General features: G+C 35.4%; 1 protein-coding gene and 2 long non-coding RNA genes across 7 annotated transcripts; 2 read left to right on the plus strand and 1 right to left on the minus strand.

The window, feature by feature from the left end:
- Positions 1-1,678: 1,678 nt before the first annotated feature.
- LOC137490184 (low affinity immunoglobulin gamma Fc region receptor II-b-like) lies at positions 1,679-24,208 on the minus strand. Of its 2 annotated transcripts, none has more exons than XM_087242062.1 (9): positions 24,046-24,208; positions 5,651-5,674; positions 5,022-5,336; positions 4,282-4,587; positions 3,770-4,075; positions 3,391-3,675; positions 2,842-3,162; positions 2,623-2,757; positions 1,679-2,523 (listed from the first exon to the last, which is right to left on the minus strand). In XM_087242062.1, the coding sequence occupies exons 1-9, from the start codon at positions 24,095-24,097 to the stop codon at positions 2,237-2,239; spliced, it is 2,031 nt and encodes a 676-aa protein (XP_087098188.1). In that variant the 5' UTR covers positions 24,098-24,208; the 3' UTR covers positions 1,679-2,236. The 2 variants fall into 2 exon arrangements, with proteins under 2 accessions (XP_087098188.1, NP_001429757.1); NM_001442828.1 differs by lacking the exon at positions 24,046-24,208 and adding an exon at positions 13,366-13,430 and having other exon boundaries at positions 1,681-2,523.
- On the plus strand, positions 16,849-19,412 carry LOC137490654 (uncharacterized). Of its 4 annotated transcripts, XR_015480154.1 has the most exons (7): positions 16,849-16,892; positions 17,166-17,203; positions 17,509-17,536; positions 17,744-17,803; positions 18,115-18,194; positions 18,301-18,404; positions 18,975-19,412. It is a non-coding gene; the product is annotated as an uncharacterized LOC137490654 (long non-coding RNA). The 4 variants fall into 4 exon arrangements; XR_015480153.1 differs by having other exon boundaries at positions 17,744-18,194; XR_015480155.1 differs by having other exon boundaries at positions 17,750-18,194.
- Positions 20,561-23,371, plus strand: LOC147845669 (uncharacterized). The gene is made up of 4 exons (XR_015480987.1): positions 20,561-20,633; positions 21,027-21,104; positions 21,527-21,588; positions 22,218-23,371. It is a non-coding gene; the product is annotated as an uncharacterized LOC147845669 (long non-coding RNA).
- Positions 24,209-26,025: the final 1,817 nt, after the last annotated feature.

Below are 26,025 nucleotides of genomic sequence, written 5' to 3' on the forward strand. Positions count from 1 at the left end.
GCGAGTGGATAGTGCCACGGATAACCGAACGAAGGAGACAGTCGTGTACTCGCCATACCACACACACACAAAAACACACACACACCTCCGGATGACAACGCTCCCGCTTCAGCCCGCACCCGCCAGGTTTTAGCCTGAGAACCCGCTCCGTTTTCTGCCCGCCGCGCCCGGTCCCGCTAGAGCGGAGAACACAACCAAATATCACCCAGTATACAGTCCAGACAGCCAAGCTGTCTGTACACACACAGCACAAAGTACACAGAGCTCGTTCGTTCGTTCGCTCTCTCTCTCGCTCTCTCTCTCTCTCTCTCTCTCTCCCCGCGCCAGATTTCTGCGGCGCGGGAATACATTTCCGAATAAATCGCGGGAGCAGAACTCTAGCACGGAGCTCCATAAACAAACAGCACGCGTCGCGTTTTTAACGTGACTTTGCACGCGATAAGATAATATATCCAGTTAACCTGATACAGTACACGCGGTTACAAGTAACAAATCACAACTAAATACATTTGCAAGCTAGAGTCAACGAGGCAACAACTTTAACCGCACGTACTTACACTTGAGAAATGTAGGAAGAAACCCATCCTGACGTCCACCAGTTACTCTTTACTGATCCTTCCTTTAACAAACTCAGATGAAGTATTCTTTGTAGCATGTAGCTTCCAGAAGTTTCCAACTGCTTGGTTATAATGCTGATGTTTCATCTTTGGGTAGAGACTCAATATATCCATCTGCAGTGTGACTTCAATCGACCGGCATGTTTGTGTGCGTGTGTTTGTGGGTGTGCGTGTGTTTGTGGGTGTGTGTGTGTGTGTGTGTCTGGGTTACTGCGTCAGAGGGCGGGGCCTCAGGTTTGAAATCTCCCGGGTTTGCGCGTGCACGTGAAAAACTTTGTTTCGTTCGTACGTCATGGCGAAACACCTAATGAGTCGGTATCAAGGCGACTCGTTTGAAGCACTATGATTCGACTCTTTTTTAGATGAATCAACAGTTTTAAACACTGTATTCTTACAGATTTAAGCCTTAGCTGGATACTTCACTTCACTTAGAGCTGTGTTACACACTACATGGAGGGGAATTTTCAAAAACCCATAATATGGGCTCTTTAATACTGCTAAGTTTGTTGTACAAATTGACAAGGATTATTTGGCACCTTTTAACCTGTATATTTATAACAAATCAGTGCATACAATTCAACATCCAGATTTTTTGACTAACTGCATCTGTTTATTGTTTATCATCTTTTTTTCATATTTATTTTTTGTTGTCACTTGTCACTTTATGTACACTGGAAGCTTCTGTAGCCAAAACAAATTCTTTGTGTATGTGAAGCACACTTGGCAATAAAACTGATTCTGATATATATATATATATATATATATATATATATATATATATATATATATATATATATATATATATATATATATATATATATATATATATATATATATATATAAAAATGAAGAGTTTAGATGCAAAAATCTCTAAATGCCATCTGAAACTTTCCTCTAAAATAAGCATTTTTATCAAGCTCCTGTGTGTATGTTCAGTTATAACACTTTTATGAATGCTAATTTATATATCTTTGGTCAAGTAGTGTAAGTCACTTGTTTTGCTCCAAAAAATAACTTCAAAGATCATAACCTAAAGTATTAACTTGCTTGCAAGGCAGACAACAGGATTTAAAACTGCAGTTTATTTCACTAATTTAGCATTATGCTTAGCAAGATATATTCAGCTTTAGTACTGACAAATACAGTATTTCGAAATATTTGTACACATTCCCCATGCAGTACTACTATGGCCAACTCTGGGGTTTAAAGCACATGTTTCAACTGAGACAGAAAGAGCACTAAAGCTAAATTAATCGTATTAAACATTCTTTTACACTTTGCACTCTATTAAACAGTTAAATTTTAATTTTCCTTTTTTTTTGCAAATACAAATTTTAATCATATGAATAAAAAGGCAGCAAGACAAAATATACTAACATAAAAGTTCTATTTTTACACTAGATTTGATCAAACAGACTCTGATCAGATCAGCGGATGCAAAAATAAAATTATAATCTATGCAGTGATGTACATTACAGTCTCCAAAATAAATCAGTCTGTATTGATTACTCCTATTTTTCACAATAGCTTTGCAAGAATGTAGATGTATCGCCTCTGTTTGTAGTCTTAACTAAAGTCTGCCTTTTTTTCTGTTCAAAGCATTATTAATTGCAATATTCTTAATTCTTCACTATTTCATAAAGGTTATCATCAGATTTGTTTGTCATATTTGAATTCTCTTTAATGTCCATATTGACATAATCTTCTTCAGAGTTATCCGAGTTCACATTAATATAGTCCTCTTCTGCATCATCATCATCATCCACATTCACATAGTCTTCTTCAGAATCTTCATGCTTCATGTTTTCATCACACTCTGCATTTTCATAATCAGGCTCATCATCATTATCATCATCATCTTCATATCTGTTATTATGGGATGCACCTGCATATGTATTAGCTGGACCTAGTAGCAGTGTACAGAGATGAAGGTAAATACAGTAATTATTTCAGGAATATAATGTCCAATAAGTTTAAATGCAACTGATCACTATTATCAAAATACCTTTTTTAAAAGAGCACTTAGAATGATCTTCTTTCTTCTTCTGTCTCCTCTTAAGAGACAGGACGATGATGAAGATGGCCAGTAAGAGCAGTCCAGCTGAAAGTGCAGCACCAATGACAGCAGGAAGCAGAGATGCTGAGAGAGAAACACAAACACGGTTTGAGTTCAACTTTTATTAGCAGCAGTCCAGCTTGTGTTCAGACTCGTACACATCAGTACCTGTGATAGTGATGAGCAGCAGTTCAGAGGCAGAGGAACGGAAGGAGCGTGAGGAGACACGGACTTCATAAACACAACTGTAGTTTCCCTCATGTGAATAATCTGCCTCAGGAAAGAAGAAGGAGGCAGAGAGACTGACAGACGGCTCAATCCTGCTGATATTTGATTCTTTGAACAGGTAGAAGAAGCCTCCAGGATACTGAGATTTAGTGGAACAGGTGATAGTGAAACTGTGGCCTCTGGTGATCACTGGTCTCTGAGGGCCCACGACAAACTCGTCATCAGGAGCACTGGGAGAAATACTGGGCTGCTGCAAGTGCACTAGAAAACAAGAAACATACACTGATTGGGTTAAAGCACCTCAGGCATTAGCTTCAAACTGCTTTAAAAAGTTATTTTATTAACTGAATTTTGTCAGGGTTAAAAAATCCACACATATTTAACAGTAAAAATCTGCTGCACAAAATTCTAAATTAATCAATAAAGAATGAATTCCCTTTTATAAAGTGTTTGATCTATGGGCAGTGGGAGAAGACTCGACACACTCACCCACAGTGATGGTCACAGTGTTACTCAATGTTGACTTGAGGCTACTCTGGTAAGAGTATTGACAGCTGTATTCACCATGATGCGAGACGTCGACATTAAGGCTGAAAGTCACATTAGACACATGTGTCTGTGAGGATAAAGATGATCCATTTATGAAGAGCTGGAATTCAGCATTAGCACTGCATCTCGGTTTAGGTGTTGAGCATCTGAAATGGACGTTTTCTCCAGGAGAAACAACTGAATGTGTGGAGATCAGAGCAAGACTCGCCCTCTGCAGCTCACCAGCTAAACAAATAAGCATTTATTTAAAACAACTAGTGTCATGAAAACATGAAATTCATAAAACCTAATATCCCTAATCTTTGTACTTTTTTCTTACCATAACAAACAACACCAGCATCTTTGCTGTGATCACAGTTATGATTGCCCAGTCCACTGTGTGAGCACTGAGTTAGTCGTGTCTCGCTTCCTGTACAGTTAACCTCATCCAGCCAGATAGATCCATTGCCTGGACCAAATGCAGCACTATGAGGTGCACTAATGGCTGATCCACACTGTAACTGTCTGCACACCACAGCAGCATCATTCATGTCCCAGTTATCATTACACACACTTCCCCACACACCATTGTGGTGGATCTCCACTCGTCCACAGCATGAATCCAACCCATCGACCAGTCTAATGTCTGACAGTTGCACAAAGTCATAAACACAACATGATTAGAATCCTTATTTGGTTAGTATTTTAAATTGTTGAGAATAAAGCACAATTTTATTTATTTTCTTTTATTCATTTATTTTTAAAAAGAAAATATTAAATTAAATCTAAAGGTGATGACAGCAAATTACAGCAACATAATTTTGGATCCAGAGGAAACAAACATGATTTTACCTAAGCAGACAACTCCTGCATCTTCATGGTGTCCACAGTCATGTTCTCCAAAACCACGGTGTGAGCAGTTTGTGAGGGAGAATTCCTGTCCTGAACATCTGACATCATCCAACCAGATTCGACCATTTCCCTGGCCAAAAGAAGCCCTCTGTGGTGCACTGACAGCTCCACCACATCCCATCTGTCTGCACACCACAGCAGCATTATTCATGTCCCAGTCATCATCACACACGGTTCCCCACATGCCGTTATACAGGATCTCCACTCTCCCAGAGCATGAATAATTCCCACCAACCAATCTAATGTCTGACAGTTGCACAAATTTGAAAACACAACACAATCAGAATCCTTATCTAGTTAGTATTTTATATAGTGTATATATATCTACAATCTAAACATTGTTGAGAGCAAAGCACAAGCATTAGATTTTATCAAATTCCTTTTTATTCATATTTTGGTTTAGTTGCATTTAATTGTTTTATTATTTTCATTAAACAAGTAATAAATTTTCTTTTATATATATATATATATATATATATATATATATATATATATATATATATATATTTTTTTTTTTTTTTTTTTTTAGTAATATATTTTCAGAAGACTTATCACTTTAATTATTAAGACAACATGATTTTAAAAAAACAAAAGAAAAAAATATGACATGAATCTTAAAGTGATGACAACAAAATACAACTACATAATTTTGCATGTTTGGAAAACAAACATGATTTCACCTTTTAAGCAGACAACTCCTGCATCTTCATGGTGTCCACAGTTATGTTCTCCAAAACCACGGTGTGAGCAGTCTGTGAGTGAGGATTCACTTCCTGAACATCCCACATTATCCAACCAGATCTGACCACTTCCCTGGCCAAATGAAGCACTCTGTGATGCATTAACAGCTCCTCCACATCCCAGCTGTCTGCACACCACAGCAGCATCATTCAGGTCCCAGGAATCATCACACACGGTTCCCCACACACCATTATACAGGATCTCCACTCTCCCAGAGCAGTCATTAGTACCATTCACCAGTCTGAGGGAATATCCTAATAAGAATACACAATAAAATGATAAATAATATAATTAAAAATATGTAACATACATAACTTGTAGACAATTTTAAACAGTAATTTTCACATCATGTAGCAGTGGAGTTAAATTTACTCCCCGGAGGGCTGCTGTCCTGTACCCTTTAGTTCCAACCCTGCTTTGACACACTTCCTGTAGGTTTCAAACAAGCCTAAGACTCAATTGGCTTGATCAGGTGTGTTTAATTAGGGTTAGATAGGAGTTTAACACCTGAGATGTAGAGTTTTAAAAGACTAAAAGTCCAATACTTTTAAAAAAGTCCAAAACTTACCAGTTACAGAAGTTAGAGCACTCGCTGTTGAGATAAAAACAGACATTTGACAGAATTACAATTAGATGTAAGATTTAGCACACATAATGTAATAACTGCATGTAATATAAGTAATTATAATTATTACATTATTATTATTCCTGTAAAGAAATAATGTAATGCAACTTTTCTCAAAACATAATATGATATAGTGAAAATGATAATATAATCATATTTTAATAACAATTATTTCATAATGAGAAATGCATTACATTATAAACTCACCAAAATATAGTCACATTGTTATCTGTTATCTTTCAATGTAAATCTATATAAAGTGGGTTAGAATAACCAGTGGTATAAGTAACAGATTACAAATACTCAAACTATGGTAATTAAGTAGCTTTACTCAGAAACTGTAATTTACTAAGAAGTTTTAAAAACATGTACTATTAATTTCCCTTAGGTACATTTATAGTGCAGTATCTGTACTTTCACTCCACTTCTTTCCTTCAACCTGCAGTCACTACTTAATTTTTTTATTTTCTAAGGGAATTAGAAAAATCAGTCCAGTGATTCCTGCAATAGTATCTGGATGCAGCCTTTATGATGCAAGCTGAGATTGCATCACTCAGAGTGATGTGTAGGGTTAGGGGTGGGGTTAGGTAAAAAAAAGCATTGAATGCAGCTCAGATTGCTCTGCACCAGGTCTGCATCCAGACCCCTCAATATCCCTCTTAATTCCTGTCCAATCAAAACACACATAAGGTAAATTGCATCATATTGAACTACCTCAAGACATGGGTGATTTATCATTGTAGCAAACTGTTAAAAGTGTCAAAGAATATGTCCAAAATCTTTTCATGCATTGACCCAGAGGCTCATGGGGATGTTACATTTTGTTTGAAAATGAAAATGGTGTTGACATCAGATTGACTTGTAACATTAATCAAAGGCTAAAACATTAATTTCATACTAAAATATCCTAACTATTATGTTCACTTAATTAGCATGTTTTTAATCTTCAGCTTGTTTTGTTGACATATTTCCAGCTACCTGCTAATGATGTTAGCATCATATAACTTCTTGTTGTTTTACATAATTGTTTTAACATAATGCTAGCAAGATGTTCATCCAGTAAGCATCATGCAAGCAACATGTTGCTGTCGTGTTTAAAGGAGAAATCCCTCATTGAGATTTCTCGAGTGTAAATTGTTGCTATAGGGCATGACTAGGAAGTGGTATCTAAATGGTTGATAGCGCATGGCTTTTAAGTCAAATAAGCCCACCCCCATGTCTCACTGACATTGCTATTTAATAATGATGATTATAGTGTTAAAAATGGCCAACTGTGAGATCTATTTGGGCAGTAGCATAATTAATTTCTATGATTTCATAACTTCATATGATTTAGTTATTTATTAATTTGTAAAATGAGAAAAGGAATGAATTATTTATCGGAGCAAACTCTTAAATAATATGCATGAGCTCTATTCGGAGTGGCTATTTGTATAGTGTAAATATAGCCTGCCTATTATATATGTAACATAAAATTGATTTCTAAAGTGCGTTTTCTAACCCCCACTGCTGCCATATGGTACCTATTCAATTTGTTTGGCTTGTGACCCTCTGATTTTTGAGCACAATTAATTTATATTATAAGTTTGATAGATTACATGCTGCATCCTTATTAATGTAAGATTTTTGCCGTGCTTTCGCTGCTGAAAAAACAACATATTGTGGTGAGGTAGGTGTTGATGCTGGTTTGCTGGTCTTAATTCAGATCATATGCTGGTCCTGAATCCTGACCATTGAGACCAGCATACCAGCATCTAAACATACCTAACCAGCATATGCTTTGTTTTTCAATAATCTGCAAAGTTGACTTGGATTGATTGGACACATTTAAAACATAATTAGTATGAGAGATTTTATAAATCCAAATGTAAAGTGATCGTATAAGAATCACTCACATCTTTTATATATTGAGGAAAAACAAAATGATATAAAAATGAAATAACTAAAATTATAATTTACTAAAACAATTTTTATGATAAAATGTTTTTTTTAGTTTTTTAGGAAAATGAAGAAATACTTTAAAGACAGTAGAATCTTATAAGTATTAGTAAAAGAATAATACAAATCCAAGTTTGAAATGTAACATTCAAATGAGTAATTTATAACAGTTGAAGTCAGAATTATTAGCCCCCCTGAATTATTAGCCCCCTGTTTATTTTTTTTCCCAATTTCTGTTTAACGGAGAGCATTTTTTTTAAACACATTTCCAAATATAATAGTTTTAATAACTCATCTCTAATAACTGATTTATTTTATGTTTGCCATGCTGACAGTAAATAATATTTGACAATATTTTTAAAGACACTTCTATACAGCTTAAATGGACATTTAAAGGCTTGACTAGGTTAATTACGTTAACTAGGCAGGTTAGGGTAATTAGGCAAGTTATTGTATAATGATGGTTTGTTCTATCGAAAAAATATATAGCTTTAAGGGGCTAATAATATTGACCTTAAAATGATGTTAAAAAATTAAAAACTGGTTTTATCCTAGACAAAATAAATCAAATAAGAATGAAAAATATTATCAGACATGCTGTGAACATTTCCTTGCTCTGTTAAACATCATTTGGAAAATATTTTAAAAAGAAAAAAAAATATTCCAAAGGGGGGCTAATAGTTCTTGTTTTATTTTTAAACAACTTAATTTCTGCCTGTTACTGTTCTTTGTTCTAAACAGAAGTCAGCTGTTCTTATGCTCTCAATTTCTTTTTTTTTTTTTTATGACTGCCAATCATGTCACAGGATGTAATCAGCTGAGTGTAACGAGGAGGCTGAGGCTTTGTTAGAATCATGAATAGCACTAATACAGGTGCTTCTATTGAAATCAAATGCCTATGCCAGTCAGTGTGACTGCAGTAGAAAAAGTGCAAGTTCATGTCGTGTCATTCTTCAAATTAGGAACACCATGTAAAAAGTACTCTGTTAACAATAATAATAATATTGTTCTTTCTCTTTTTCCTCTATAATCTTTTTGGATGTACAAATCATCTTTGAATCAACTAGATCTTAACTTTTTTCACAGGTGCAATTTCAGGATTTCCAATGGGCCAGTATGTGGGTTCAGTCACTGGTTATCAGTTGCTTCCATCATTCCAAAGTGCAAAATCTTTGTACTTGATTCACTTAAAGGTACAGCAAAGCAATGTAAATTTCTATCCCATTGGTGCTATGTATTATAGGCTATACTATGCTCAAGATTTTGTCAGAATTAGTTTTTTTAATCATTGCTGTAAATTAAATGTACAGTATGTATACTTTTTTGAGTAATTATATTATATTTATGTGGGATTCTTAATTGTTCTTTTATTAGTACCTGTTGTTTTATAGTGATTCTATTCAGTCTAACAGCAATTTCACAAAGACACAAGCTTGTTTGCAGATAGAAGCCCTGGAGGGGTAAAATAAGGTAATAAATAAATCAGCACATTGTCACGAAAAAGCTCTCCACTGAAATGAGCAGGAACATGTTACAATGTTGCTGGTATTTTGAATGCAACTTCATATGTAGAGAAAACCAATTAACAAATAAAGACATTGTTTTTCTCAAAGCACTTGCTGCAGAACAAAAAATAAATAAATTCACCCAGCAGAAATAAATTTGTTTAAAAAATACATTAAACACAAACTGCAGAGACAAATACAAGTAAGCCATTCATATGTTTATTGTTGTTATTTTATTTGTTATTTTTGTTTGATTATTTTACAGAATGCAGATGCCTTGCAACAGACGATAAGGTTTTTCATGGCAAGAATGGCAAAAACAAAAAAGTGATCATTTTAAAATGTGTCATGTTTTTTAAAAACAAATTTAATTTAAATTATAATGTTTGTATACACTTAGAATAATTTATATTATCCTAATATCGTTATATCTATTGTATTCTCAAGGATTGAAAATTATGCTACAGTAATTTTGCCCTTTAAATGTGAACAGCATCTTGTCGTAACTTCCTTCTTTCAGCTCTTAGTGTAAATATATCCCTTATATTAAAACATAGTGTAAAATCATACATATACCTTCTGCTAACATTTTGTTTAAATAGCATATACTGATAACACATAGTGTAAATTGCATCTACCATCTATTAACACTGTAGCATCTATTAACACAGAGCTGGAGATGAGGCGAGCCTAAAGTCAGCTAGAGCCAACCTTTCCCGTGGCATCAGAGAAGCTAAGAGACAGTACTCCAGAGGTATAGCCCATCGCTTTAATGACAGCAGAGACACACGGAGTCTGTAGAGAGGAATACAGTCCATCACAGACTACAAACCCCAACCACAGACCTGTGACAGCACCATCTCCCTGCTGAACGAGCTAAACACATTCTTCGCTCGTTTTGAGGCACAAAACAGCACCATTGCACAAAAGATGCCACCTCCCCCTGGTGACCAGGTGATGACTCTGTCTCCGGACAGTGTGAGGAGGTCTCTCAGTAGGATCAACGCACGCAAAGCTCCGGGCCCTGACAACATCCCAGGTCGTGTACTGAGAGACTGTGCATCAGAACTCACTAATGTCTTCACAGACATTTTCAACATCTCTCTAACCCAGGCTGTCGTCCCCACCTGTTTTAAAGACACTATACCATCATTCCGGTCCCAAAAAAGTCATCTCCCTCCTGCTTTAATGACTACTGTCCAATCGCACTGACCCCTATCATCATGAAGTGCTTCGAACGGCTTGTAATGCAGCACATTAAGTCTGTCCTTCCCCCCTCCCTGGACCCGTTTCAATTTGCTTATCGGCCCAACCGCTCGGCTGATGATGCCATCTCCACTGCACTTCACACAGCACTCACACATCTGGACAAAAAAGACTCCTTCGTCCGAATGCTGTTCATAGACTTTAGTTCAGCATTCAACACTATCATCCCCCAATAGCTCTCTCAAAAACTGCTCTAGCTGGGGCTGAACACCTCTCTGTGTAACTGGCTGCTGGATTTTCCTCACTGGAAGACCACAAGCAGTACGGGTTGGCAGTAACACATCCAGCACCATCACTTTAAACACTGGGGCCCCTCAGGGATGTGTGCTGAGCCCTATCCTCTTCACCCTGCTCACTCATGACTGTGCACCATCACACAACTCCAATCTGTTCATCAAGTTTGCGGATGACACAACTGCGGTGGGTCTCATCAACAAAAGCGATGAGGAAAACTACAGAAGCGAGGTGAGCCGTCTGGCCGAGTGGTGCAGAGACAACAATCTCTTTTTGAATGTGGAGAAGACGAAGGAGAGTGTTGTTGACTTCAGGAAAGAGCACACTCTCCATGCTCCCCTGACCATCAACGGTGCGACTGTGGAGCGTGTGAGCAGCACCAAGGTCCTGGGTGTACACATCACTGAGGATCTCTCCTGGACTAAAAACTCCACTGCACTGGCCAAAAAATCACAGCAGCGTCTCTACTTCCTCCGCAAACTCAAAAGAGCAAGAGCACCAGCCCCAATCATGTACACCTTCTACAGAGGCACTATTGAGAGCATCCTGACCAGCTGCATCACTGTGTGGTTTGGAGCCTGCAATGGATCCTGCAGGAAAACACTTCAACGCATAGTGAGAACAGCTGAGAAGATCATTGGTGTCTCTCTCCCCTCCCTCCAGGACATTTACAGCACACATCTTACCCGTAAAGCCCTCTGCATAACAGCAGATGCCACCCACCCAATGCACAGCTTCTTCAGTCTGCTGCCATCAGGGAGGAGACTGCGCAGTCTCCAGGCCAGGACCAACAGACTGAAAGACAGCTTCATCCATCAGGCTGTCAGGAAGCTGAACTCTCTCCCAGCTCTGCTCCCCGCTCCCTCCCCACGCACCTCCTCCCCTCACACCTCTGGACTCTGACACACACACACACACACACACACACACACACACACACACACACACACACACACACACACACACACACACACACACACACACACACACACACACACACACACACACACACAAACACACACACACTCATCTGCACTGGTCACTTTATGCAGACACAGCATACTACCTCCCTATATGACACTGTCACTTTATCACAATTATCATGTTTACAAGTTTTTTTTGCACTATACTGTTCTTTATCTGCACAACTCTGGTTTACTTTGCACTCACTTGCTATATGCCCTTAATGTCACTGTATGTCATTGTATTGTTTACAATTTTATTACCTATGTATATTTTTAGAACACATTTTAGGTATAATGTATATACTGTAAATTTAATTTTTCTTAAAACACTACTATTTTTTATATTTTTTTTATATTATTGTTAAGCACCTTGGGTCTGAGAGTAACGCAATTTCGATTCTCTATATGTCTTGTACATGTGGCTGAATTGATGATAAATATGACTTTGACTTTGATAAAACAACATTTACTGTTTATTAATATGTAGTGTAAATACCATTTTTTAACTCTGTAAATGTCATATACCACTTATTAATATGTAGTTTATAAGTCCTAGTGCAAACAGTGTATGCTTTATTATTAGTGTAAATAGTATCATACGTCTAACACTTAATAGCATCTAGAGAGAATATTGCATCTACCGTAAGTTTTTTGCTATACGTTGTGTAAATAGCATCTGATGCTATTTGAACTTAGTGTAAATGACATCTCTTGCTATTTCCACGAAGTGTAAAAAGCATCTTTTGCAAGCCACTCCCAGCATCTCTTGCTATTTGAACTAAGTGTAAAAAGCATCTCTTGGTAGCCGCTGCCACCATCTCTTGCTATTGCACTTAGTGCAAATAGCTGCTGCCTATTTTTTCACACCTACATAACCCACCATGAAATGCAAATTCAATGACAAAGAATTACAACTGCTAAATTAAATGGCAAAAATGTATTTGGTATTATTAATAAAGTAAATGAGAAATTTCTGACTCAAGCAGCAAACAGAGCAAAAAGCCATGTATATTTTTAAATGTATGGGCTCGTACAGCATGAATCCAAAAGCATGGTTCTGATGTAACGTTTGTTTCATATATTGAAAAATAACAATCACATTGTAAACATTGTTTAAAAATATGTGCTAGTATTTTAATCTGTGATTACATTATACATTGGCACAGTATGTGCAAAAATGTAATTGCATTAAAAATATATTATTACATTATGAGGTCAGTTAATTTCATTTTTGTAGCATGCAAACTGAGCATTACTCTTTACCCTTCAAAACATTACTCTGCTACCCTTCAAATGATAGCCTTCAAAACTCTACAGAGAATGTAAATATCATTGAAGATTTAACGCAAACTTCATCATCCACAGAACCAGCACCTAAGTTCAACATTACACAAATTATGATACAAAAAAATATTAATTTTCCACCAACACAAATGAAACCTTCTTTAAAACAACATTTATACTGTATGAAGTGCTAAATAAATAATGGTGAAAGTGTTTTCAAAATGAATATAATGTCACTAAAAACTTGCTTTCTGGTAATAGGCACTAGTAGTTTAAGAAAAACAAGTGGTACAAGCTTATTGAAAATATGAAAAGTGATTACAAAATAATGCTACAAAATCTTTTACAGTTCATCATAACATATCCTTTTTGCTCAAAGGATAAAATATTTGGAGAATATTAACACTACATGTAGGACAGTATGAAGAATGTCAAGACATAATAAAAATAGAAAAAATGTAATTACCCAATATGAAAATGAGCTGCAGTGATCTTGGCATTGTGTTGGTTCCAAGTGTCTTTTCATTAAGTGGTTACTTCCTTGTCTGTATGCTTTAAGAACTGAAACTCACACACCATAAAAAGATCTGCTTTTTTTTTTTTTTTTTTTACCGAAACTTATGCAGTATTTTCAGTTTAGTCACACTTCTGAACAACATTATAGGACCTCTATCTATGCACAACTTTTAACATGCGGGATTTTACTTTGCAGTTAAACGAAAAAACTTTTATTGATATTTTAAGTTGTTTGAAACAATTATATTATATAAGAATTGAGAAATATATATATATATTTCAATTCTATCTATCTATCTATCTATCTATCTATCTATCTATCTATCTATCTATCTATCTATCTATCTATCTATCTATCTATCTATCTATCTATCTATCTATCTATCTATCTATATATATATATATATATATATATATATATATATATTTTTTATTTTTTTTTTTTCTTTATTTATAGAACAGTTCTGTCTGTTCTTGAATCTGATTGGCTGATAGCCGTGATATATTTAAGTAATATCAGCACCCGTAAAGCCTCTTTACCCTTTGTGTATTACTCTGTTCACATACAACCAGCAAAAAGCAGACACTTCAGATCTAAAAGGGCCATGAAACCCCCTCGTTTCAGCAGGGTGTTTTCACACCTCTACTTTGGAAAAAGTCAGAAAAGTGGGCGTGTCCAGCTCTGTTTAGGGGGGAGTGTCGGAGGAACTAAAGTGGGAGGGTGTGGGAGTGTCTATTTGGGCACGCGCGAGTTTCAGTCAAAATACACACAGGAGAAAGTGATGGTGTTTAACCTACATGGACATCTGAAGTCGAATTATTTGCCAAATTATTAACTGTTGGACTTTAACTGCAGTTTGGCTCTTTCATTCAGGGAATTCATTCATGCCGCGTCTTTATGAAGAGAAGACTACAAGCGAATCCGGATTTCAGCGTTTGCAGATGAGAACAGCTCTCAGGTAAACAATGTTCCTCCTTAAACACGTATGTTATTGTTGTCGAGCGTCGCGTACACTGTAAATCCACACGTGACTCCAGCTGCGCTCTCACAGAGAGAAAATGAAAACGAAACTTAATGACAGCAAACTATAAAAGCAACACTTCACACTTGTTTTGCCAACACAACGTGGCGTCTCTGTGGTGTAAACACGGTGACACTAATGAATATTAATGAAGTTCCACAATAGAGCGCGCTGATTGGTTTGAACCAAGCCTTACTCATGCATTAATGCAACACACTGTAAGACGTAATAAGACTCACTCTGGCACAGACGTCCAGTCTGCACGCTGGAATACACGCTATTATGTCATGACCGTGACGCAGCTTCAAAAATTCGTTTCAAACAGGAAGTACGAATTTGCTTGAAATAACGCAAAAACAACCAATTTACACTTTTTAGTGAAATATAGGTGTCCTAATAGTGTTTTTAGCAGTGTGGGACACATATACGATTGTCAACAGCTCAAAAAAATGTGTTTTGGTGTTTCGTGACCCTTTAAGTTTAAAAGATGCTTGCTCAGCGGTTTAACTGTCAGCTTATGATTTGAATCCAAGGCGGAAGAAAGTAGTTCCTCATACAAAGGGGTTATTGAGACTCTCCATGTTTCATTTTGTTTTTATAAACACAATTATGCCATCAAACTGTTGTATAAACGCAATATAACACTCGTAGCAGTGAGATATGGCTGTATAAAGGATATGGCTCGTGCCAACGCATGCCTCCCACTAGTGCCGATATACAACCATATCGCACTGCTACGAGTGTGACATTGCTCATATATATACAAGTTTCAGTATAAAACAATTAATCTCGCATCACCACCCTGCTGAAAAATCCAGCTTAAACCAGCTTAGGCTGGTTGGCTGGTTTTAGCTGGTTGACCAGGCTGGTTTTAGAGGGGTTTTGTCCATTTCCAGGCAGGTTTCCAGCCATTTCCAGCCTGGTCTTAGCTGGTCAGACTGGAAAATTACCAGCCAAATCCAGCTAAAACCAGCTTGACCACACTGTAAAAAATTTCCAGGTTTTCACAACAAGTTACTGTAATTTTTCACAGTAAATTACATTAGTATCCCTTCACAGTATTTAACTGAAAAATTCACAGTAATATGTTGTATTCATAATTTTATTGTGAAATTACGGCAGGTAGCATGATTACAGCAAATTACTGTGAAAAGGGCTATATCTTTTGCACGTTAGTTATAGAAATTCAAACCTTTTTTAATTCAACGTAGAAATTAATACAAATGAACTTTTAACAGATAATAACAGAATGTTATAGCCCCCAAAACGATTTGGTTACCAACATCTTTTTGGTTGTACTGCACCTTTATTTAATTTTATACAGTTAACATAGAATAGGAAATAATATTTAATGAACATAACTGTGTGCTTAGCCAAAACACAATAAACTGGAATAAAAAGTAATAATTAATTAATGAAACCAAAGACTGTTAAACAGCCAACAATTATTTCAATGTCAGGGTAAATGTCTGCTTTAGACGGTTTCATGAGTATTGGGCACCTGTCATTGCCTGGAAGTCACTAATCTTTAATTTAGAATTAAATATATATATATATATATATAATTTTTTTTTATCTATATAAATAAACCACAGATTAGAGTTTTAAACAACTACATTCTAGCATGAAAAACAGTTAAAACTTCATTTTCGGACGCATATAGAGCCATCGAAGACGGGGCAATTGTCCCAATGTCTAGCCTGAAGACAGGCGCCTCTCGGCGGATACATGAGTAATGAGCGCCGTTACCGCCTGGAGGTCATAGATCTCCGCTACCGGCAAAACACACTTAAAATTACACACAATCTTTACTAACAATCCACATATTTGAGTTTTGAAGAACTACATTCTCGCATGAAAAAGTGTTAAAACTTTATTTCATTACATATTTCAAGCAATATTTATAATATTATGTGCCTTCTCATCCACCATTACAGCTTGATGCAGCTTGGTGCAAAATGAATCCTGGGAGGAAAAAATAATAATTCTCAATACACTCCAAACGAACTTTATTCTTATTGTTAAAATCAGAGATATGTAATATGTTGAATGGCGAAGAAAATAATTAACTTTATATTTCAATCAATATATTACTTTTGCACTGCTTCGGTTCAGGACTCGTGTGAAATTGAATCAGATTCAGATATTTTATCAGACGTGTTCATGAGCTCATAGTCATCAACAAGCAATTCGTGTACAAGCAGTACACGAACCAAGCAATATCATGAAATATTAATGAATTATATGTTTGCGTCTTACAATATTATACAAAATGGAATCGTTTTCAGGCGAATTCGATTCTTTACTGTTCACTTAAAGGAGCCGAATTCGACTCTTTACAGTTCACTTAAAGGAGCCGATTCATTTAACAGAACTGACTCGACTCGACCGCAAACAAGCGCCATCACCACAGACAACGCCTGCCTCGTCTCTTCACCCAACGGATTCATCCTCGGTAAGTGTTAAAATATGACTTTTGTCCGTTAAATGATTGTTGTATGTGTATTTCTGTATAGTGCATGTCATTTAACAGGAATTTACCGAGTACTTCAGTTGTACTCGCACGTACAGGGTTTAAGCGCGCCTTTTTTTAAAACAAGAAATTAACGACGCCAGATGGTGCTTGTAGTGTTTTCTGAGGTATTAGCATAACGTTAACGTTAGTTCCTGAAAAAAGAAAGGGAATTTTCTTTAATTAACTTCTTGTTAACTGCATTTTCTGTTTCAGTACAAGACTGAAGTAAAGGTGAAATGACTAAAGTTAAGGTAAGCTCTGACCTTCACTTAAGTTAACTTTACGGTTAAGTTACGGTTAGTCACCCTCATGTAACTACGTTAATTTTGTTCACTGTAACGTTAACGTTAAGTTAGTTAAATAAACTAAACTCATTATGAAACAAGTCTTAACTGTTTTATTAAATGAGGCTTATAATACAATTCAGTTGTATTCTTTTAAACTAACACAGTACATATTGTATATTTCTCACTGGTGTTAATGCAGTGCTAACATTTACTAATGAGAACTAATTGTATATTGTCACTAACTGTAGATTTTATTTTTTGGTGTTCAGGTGTACCTGATAATAGCTGAAGTGTGAGGTGAGTGTAAATTCTGAGCACACAAATATAACCTAAATTCATTATCACAATCTAAACCTACTAAACCTATATATATATATATATATATATATATATATATATATATATATATATATATATATATATATATATATATATATGAGTATGTGTGTGCGTGTGTTAGGTTGAGTCTTATTCTACTCTTATTATATTCATATTTTTTTGCAGCCACAGCCATTGATGTTGAAACACTGATGCTACCAATCACCCCTCTCTTGATTATTAAAGGTAATGTTGATGCCTTCCTCATTTTTATTAGATTTTTAAATGTCAAGTTTTTCACAGATTTGTTGTGAGCAGTTTCTTGTACAAACTCTTTTTCTTCTTCCAGAAGTTCCACCAGTACCTCCAGTAGTAGTAAATATTAGACAAAGATTTTTTTAAACTATAGTTTTTATTTTTATTAGCAATTTTACTGGGCATGTGTGTTTGTTTGCTTGGTTTTTAATAGGCAGAGCATGGAATGTCAACTTTGTTTCTACAAAAAAATTTAATTATTCACAAACACCTCTAATTTAGTCCTTCTTTCCCCCTTTTAGTCTTATTCCTTGGAGGGTCGAGTGGATCTGGTCTGAAACTGAAGTATGCTGAAGATGCCTTTTGCACTCTGGAATTTAAGGTAATGTCAACAATAAATATTGTAACTGAGGGCTTGTTTTGTGGGGGTTAAACAAGGAATGTATAGGAGCACAAGTCATGACTCCCCTTCTCCCCTTGTTATAAAGGGCCGTGTTGCAAACACAATTTGTTTGTCTGTGCTGGAGACCAGAGGGGAAGCTGTCTTTAAAAGGATGGGGCTCTTATACCATATGTGAAGTTACCTATTCAGGTGAGTGGATTACATGCAAGTCATTGCAAAAGGCATAAATAGTGGGAAATTTTTACTGGGCAGCACAAATTAAGTGAAACTCAAAAAACGTTGAAGAATATTTGCAAAAAACTTGATTGAAATGAATACAACACAAGTGCTGTATCACTTCAATCAAGTTTTTTTTGCAAAATTTTCCTAATATTTAAATCATGAAAAATTAGCTTGATGCAAGAAACATCCTGCTAGTATTCAAGAGCAAGTGCTGTGATGCATGTGTTAACTTTGCAATAAGTGTGAACCCAGCATTAGATTATAGTCTGTAAACAGAAGGTGTAAATCAAATCAACTGTTTTAAAATGCTCTGCCTAGGTCATTAAAACCACTATTTGTTGTTAGACTGTTCTTGATTGTGTGTTGGTGATGGAAATGCTTTTCAGATGTTTTTGTTTAAATAATTGCAGTTTGACTGAGCTACAGTATTGTCAGCATGTTCAAACTGAGCTAACAGTAATTTTGCTCTGTAGTGCAGCAGTAGTGTCCCAGTAGTGTTGTATGAAGCTAACTGTTTGTCTGCCCTTTTGCTTATAGGTGCTTTTTGGGCACCAGTTTGGAGATGGAAGACAGACGAAGTCAAAGAAGCAGAGAAGACACATCAACCAGCAAGTGTGTAAAATTATCAGGAAAATGATTGACCTTGAATAGACGACTGCCTAATTTAGCAAGAAGTTTTGTCTCTCTCTCTCATGTGTGTGTGTGTGTGTGTGTGTATATATATATATATATATATATATATATATATATATATATATATATATATATATATATATATATATGTATATATATATAATGAGAGAGAGAGAGCGCACTCTGAAGCACTGCTTTTTATATGTATGCTACATATGATGTCAGATTTTTTTGTTCTTATGTTCTTATAGTATTTTTTGAGGCTTCACCTTCACCTTTTGAAAGTTTTCTGAAATGTTTACACAGATGTCATTAAGCTGTTAAATAAATCTGTAAAATGTATGTGTGTTTGTTTTTATTTTGATTTTAGAGTCTTTTCAGATCACCCAAAAATGAAGATTCTGTCGTCATTTACGCATCCTCAGGTTGTTTGGACACAAAGAGGAATATTTGATATTTTTATTCCTGTGTTTAACAAAAAAAAAATCATTTTTAACAGAGCTGGAACAACCTGAGGGTGAGTAAATCAAGATAGAATTTTCATTTTTGTGTGACCTAAAATTGCTTTGAAATTTTACAGCACCAAACTGTTAAATTATAGTAATCCGGGATATAACTGTAACTTTGCAGTTAAATCAGGTATTTAAACTGCAACCTACTGTTAAATCACAGTAATCGTTTTGCAAATTCACAGTAAAATATAGTTAATTCTACAAGATAATACTGTGAAATTACAGTAACAGACTTTATTATCTACTGTAAAGTTACAATATATGGTTGTAATTTCACAATAATTTAATGTGACAAAACCACAGTAAATTACTGTGAACTACCTCACAATAATTTACTGTGAATTTACATACAGTAATTTACTGTGAAAGTAATGCAATTATTAGCCAGTAATTTACTGTGAATTTAAGGTCAAATTTTTTACAGTGCAGCCTGCCCAGCAAACAATGAGTTGGCGGACCGTCACAAATTCAGCAGCTTGATACGGGCGGACCGCCGTCGGCTCACCAGCGGGAAGCCGCCCATTCTAAAAGTTATATCGGCCCACCGGCGTTTTTTGGGTGGCACGCCGCCAGCGGATTACCGTGGGTGGACCGCCGTCGGGACACCAGTGGCTAACCGATGGCCCACCCGGTGATGTTTTTAATGTTGCAGGCTGTTCTGTACCTGATATAAGTACTTTTGTTTAACACTTTTTACATTTAAAACGAATGAGGCACTAAATAAAAATATAGTTATTAATAAAAGCAAAGTTTAGTATATAAAACTACAAGAGATTTTAAATATAATTATTAAAACAAAACAAATATAAAATATATTTATTAAAACAAAACAAAATTAAGTTTAAAAATCAAGATTTAATATTAAATTTCATTATTTAATATGTTTATAAATTGTTTAAATGTTTATGTAAATGCTGCGTGACTTTAAAGTGTCCATTACCGAGCCCATTCAAGCACTGGAGCAGAGAGCGTTGTCATGGAAACGGAGCAACGACACGACACCTGACCGTCAACAGCACTTTTCTCATGCGGCAGTTTTCACTAATTTCAGGTAAGTTTAGTCGCTAAAATCACGCAAATGTTACATACAACTGTTTCTGACACTTTTCTTACTGGTAATTGACATATTTCTGTTGAACATGTTTTTTTATAGAGACTGTTGTGTCTTTGGAAAAAGTCCGTTAGAGTCTCAGCAGAGGTAACGTTAGCATTAGGCTACGTTAGCTATTGTTTATAAAAGTGTTGGTTTTTAATTACATTTTATGTGTAGATGAGAGGTTTCACAATGTTTTATTGGAGGTAGTTTACTTTATTTAGCCTAAAATAAGCACTATACTGTCGACAAGAGCGAATTAAAATGTTAAAGTTAGTACATATGTGTTACTTTGATATTTCACAGTAATGTAAACTAATATTCATTTTAAAAAGTGCTCTGTGGTTTCAGAAGTGACAAAATTACCCCTACAACAGAAGAGAAGAGCCAAGATGAAGGGAGCTAATCACAGAGCTGGAGGAAACACAGGTAAAACTATAATTAACTGTTAAATAGATTTATGTGCATTTTTATAAGAAATCCCTACATTATCATGCATCTGATACATGTCTTGATTGCAGTTATTTTAAAGTTTTGACATCCAAACATAAGTAAGTGGTTTTAAACAATTTTTTACATTGCTTTTCTCAAAGCTGAATTTACAGCATCAGTGCTCCAGTTCAAAATGTAATATTGTATTCATAATTTGCTGCTGATCAAGCAAGATTTCTTATTTTTATCATGTTTTGTTATTTCAGGATTCATTGTTGAATAGAAAGTTTAAACTGAAAAGTATTTGAATCAGAAATCTTAACTCTCTTCTGATCTGTTTTATGCACCCTTGTTTAATACAAGTATCCATTTTTTAAAATGTGTTAGTAATATATATATTTTTTATTACTTTTTTCTAGATTTTGGATCGTCCTCCACTCACTCTACCACTTTGTTTTTTCCTTGCCAGACTTCATTTAAGGTAAGTAATTTTATAGTGTCACTTAAAAGTATTCCCAATGATTAATTTTATTAATGTTAATATTAATATCAACTGCATCAAACTAATTAGCCTATTAGAATGATTTCTGAAGGGTCATCTGACACTGGAGTAATGGTGCTAACAAATCAGCTTTGACCTCACATTAATAAAATACATGGTCACATTTTATTTTGATGGTCTGTTTGTTGAATTTAAGCTGCATTGCATCTACATGCCAACTAATTCTCATTAGATTATAAGTAGACTGTTAGGGTTGCGGTTAGGATTGGTGTAAGTTGACATGTACTTGGTAAGTTTCTTAAAGTCAGTTAAATGTCTGTTGAAGGAGCAGAATCAACAGATTTTAAGCAGACAGTCTATTAATACTCAAATGGACCATCAAAATAAAGTGTTACCAAATATATTTTAAAATGCATTGAAATTAAAAATCATTATTTTAAACTGTAAAAATATTTCAGTGCTACTTTTAAACTGTAAATTAATGTTATCGATCAAATCAATGCAGTCTTGATGTCCAATAAAAAGACAATAAAAAATACAAACATTAATGTCCATAATGACCTACTGATGATGGACAAAAATGATGACTGATGATTCTGTTATTTCAGGATAAGAAAGAAGCCTGCTACAAGAGAGACAGCGGAAGGGAGCCTCAAAGACATTTTTATTAGGATCTGCTAATCATGAGGGGGCAGACAAAAGAACCTGCATTTTCCTTCAGCTTAATATCAGAGGTCACCACAGCGTAAGGAACTGGATATTACTTTGGCATATGTTTTACACAGCGGATGGCCTTCCAGCTGCAACCCAGCACTGTGAAACACCCATACACTCTCGTATTCACAGACACTTCTACACTATGTTCAAATTCACCTATAGCACAAGTGTTTGGACTGTGGTGGAAACCCACACCAAAACAGGGAGAACATGCAAACTCCACACAGAAATGCCAGCGGACCCAGCCGGGACTCATACCAGCAACCTTTTTGCTGTGAGGTGACAGTCTGAGCCACTGTGCTGCCCCAGTGTAGTTGTTAATAACCTCCAGATGTTTTAGTTTGATTTTGTAATATTAATGCACGTTTACATTTATTGTAATATGTATGTTAATATTTATTCACAATGTAATTTATTTTTATGTTATTTATAATAACGTTAAATGTCATAAGAATGTTATAATTTATTATAATATTATAATAAATAATTATAATAATGTTAAAATATAAATACAAATTTATTTATAATGTTTTTAATAGTTTATTTTTATAATGAGAAGTCTCAAAGTCTGTCTTTATTATAGAAAACTCATTGTTGAATGGCTACCACTTTACAATAAGGTTGTATGTATTAGTTAATGTATTTACTAACATAATAAACAATACATTTACTACAGTATTTATTCATCTTTGCTAATGTTGGTAAATGGTAAAAAGTTGTTAATTGTTTATTCATGTTAACTCGCAATGTATTAACTAATGTTAACAAGCATGACTGATTTTATTAATGCATTAGTAAATGCTGTACATAAATTATGCTGTACAGGTATTGTTCATATTAGTTCACATTTAAACCATTTACATTACTTGTAAAATGTAACTGTTGTATGTATGTTGTTATATTATATTTGTATGTATTTTATATGTATTTTATATTTATTTTGTTATATTTGTTAACGTATGTGATTTCGAAACATTTCATTATAATCTAAGTGTTTAATGTATGTTCGTTATGCTGTATTATAAATAAATGTTATAATGATTAAGTATTTTGTACTTGATTTCATTATTGGACATATTTATATTGAATACAATTGTAAAGGCTAATATAATATTTTAAAATGACATGTGGACCGACCGTGGGCCGCCAGCAGGCACTTATTTAAAACCAGAGGTGCGATGGCGGACCACCGTCGGAAAAGCGGCGGCAGCCGCTGGTGGGCCGCTGGAATAACGATGAGCAAATTGACGGTGGACCGCGGGCGGCGCCCGCCGGTGGACCGCCAACTTTGCCGCCGGTGGGCCGCCAGTGGCCCGCTGGTCTTATGTTAGCTGGGTGGTTTAAACTGGATATAGCTGGTTTTGGCTGGACTCCCAGCTTGGCTAGGCTGGTCAAGCTGATTTTAGCTGGTCATCTCCCAGCCTGACCAGCTAAGACCAGGCTGGAAATGGCTGGAAACCAGCCTGGAAATGGCCAAAACCCCTCTTAAACCAGCCTGGTCGACCAGCTAAAACCAGCCAACCAGCCTAGGCTGGTTTAAGCTGGATTTTTCAACAGGGCAGGCTAAGTTATACAAAGCGATCATGAGGGAGTCGCTCAGGCGCGTTGTGTGTGTGTGTGTGTGTGTGTCAGGGGTTGAGTGAGCGACGTATCTGAGTAGGGGCGTGTGCGTGCGAGACGTACATGAAGAGCGGTGGGGGTGAGTTGCGCGCGTCGTACCTGAAGAGTGGAGGGGGCAGGGGCGGACTGGCCATCGGGAGCACCGGGACATTTCCCGGTGGCCTGATGGTCAATCTGGCCTGCCGTCGTGCCGTTTGATTACCTCACCTCGACATGCCATAGGCTGCTTGCTGCTTGATGGACACCTCAAAGCACGAATCAGGTGAGCGCGATGACCATAAGGTCCAATCATTTCAGCGACGTACTGCCTGATTAGCTATTTGCATAGAACTTATGATACCAGCTACAACTTCAGTCAGGCAAAACACAGAACGTAAACAGAAAGGGGGAGCAAAGAGGGAGCGCATGAAAAGAAGAAAAGTCCTGGCCATAGAAGCAGAAAAATGCAGCAAAATCACAACTAGGTTTGCAACCAAGGGAGCAGGCTGTTCAGAATACAGCACATTTACAGTTAAAGTCAGAATTATTAGCCCCCTGTTTATTTTTTACCAAATTTCTGTTGAACGTAGAGATTTTTACAACACATTTCTAAACATAGTAGTTTTAATAACTTATTTTAAGAACTGATTTATTTTATCTTTGCCATGATGACAGTAAATAATAATAGACTAGATATTCTTCAAGACACCTCTATAGCTTAAAGAGTCATTTAAAGGCTTAACTAGGTTAATTAGGTTAACTAGGCTGGTTAGGGTAATTAAGCAAGTTATTGTATAATGATGGTTTGTTCTGTAGACTATCGGAAAAAATATAGCTTAAAGGGGCTAATAATTTTGTCCTTAAAATGGTGTTTAAAAAATTAATAACTGCATTTATTCTTGCTGAAATAAAACAAATAAGACTTTCTCCAAAAGAAAAAAATATTATCAGACATACTGTGAATATTTCCTGCTCTGTTAAACAACATTTGGGAAATATTTAAAAAAAGAAAAAAAAATTATGAATGTAAAGGAGGACTGAGAAAAATTGTTTCTACTTTATAATTAATGTTCTGAACTCACAACTTTACAAAGAGTGTAATTGTTTGTATTCAATACTTTATTGTTTTTATAATTTTCTAATTTCCATATCTGCAATGCCTATTTTGACATTTTTTGCAGTCCACTTAGAATTCAACTTGAAAATCTTTTTTTTTCTTTATGGGTATTGATTGTTTTGAAATTCAAATGACATTAACATGCCTGTGTTTTAATTTCTGTAATAAATATGGCTGTCAAGCCAGGATCTTGATGGTTTATTGTGGGTATGTTGTTTACATGAAGAAATTTGTGTTACAAGTTAAACAAAAAATCTAATAAACCATTATATATTTAGAATCTAAATAGATTTTGTCTTGCGTTTACATTAGTTTTACATTTAAATAGCCAAAATTATGATTAAACGTGATTAATAATTTTTTAAGAAGTGCAATTAATTTGTTTAAATTTTTTTAATCGATTGACAGCACTAATATATATATATATATATATATATATATATATATATATATATATATATATATATATATATATATATATATATATATATATATTAATACAATAGCCGAAAAAGTACTAACAGCTCACTACCTATTTTTTGTACTGTCACTTGCATATAGAAAGTCATTTGTATAGAAAGAATAAATTAATCAGAAGACCTCAGTGACCTACCAGGATTATATACATGTAGCAGGTCTGATAAGTAAGATGGTGGCAAATTGTTTAAGGATTTAAAAACAAAGATTAATAGTTTAAAATCAATCCTTGACCTAACAGGCAGCCAGCCCAGAGAGGAAAGAACTGGGGATATGTACTCCAGAAAAAACAAACAAAAAGCGCTCTGGGCTAAGATTAAATGTATGGTCGGTACTCTTTGGGAAATGGATTCATCAAAACAGCAACAAGAATCAGTCCAAGGCACTCGAATAAAGTGAAAAAATTAAAAAGCCTTTATTCACATGGCTAAATCTCTAAAAACCTACGCGTTTTGGACGAAGTCTGCCTTCATCAGGGTAACAGTGATCAGGTGCGTCTAGAGTCT

Source organism: Danio rerio, chromosome 3 (genome assembly GCF_052040795.2).
Source record: "Danio rerio strain M-AB ecotype USA chromosome 3, GRCz13ab, whole genome shotgun sequence".
In the NCBI taxonomy this organism is placed as follows: domain Eukaryota; kingdom Metazoa; phylum Chordata; class Actinopteri; order Cypriniformes; family Danionidae; genus Danio; species Danio rerio.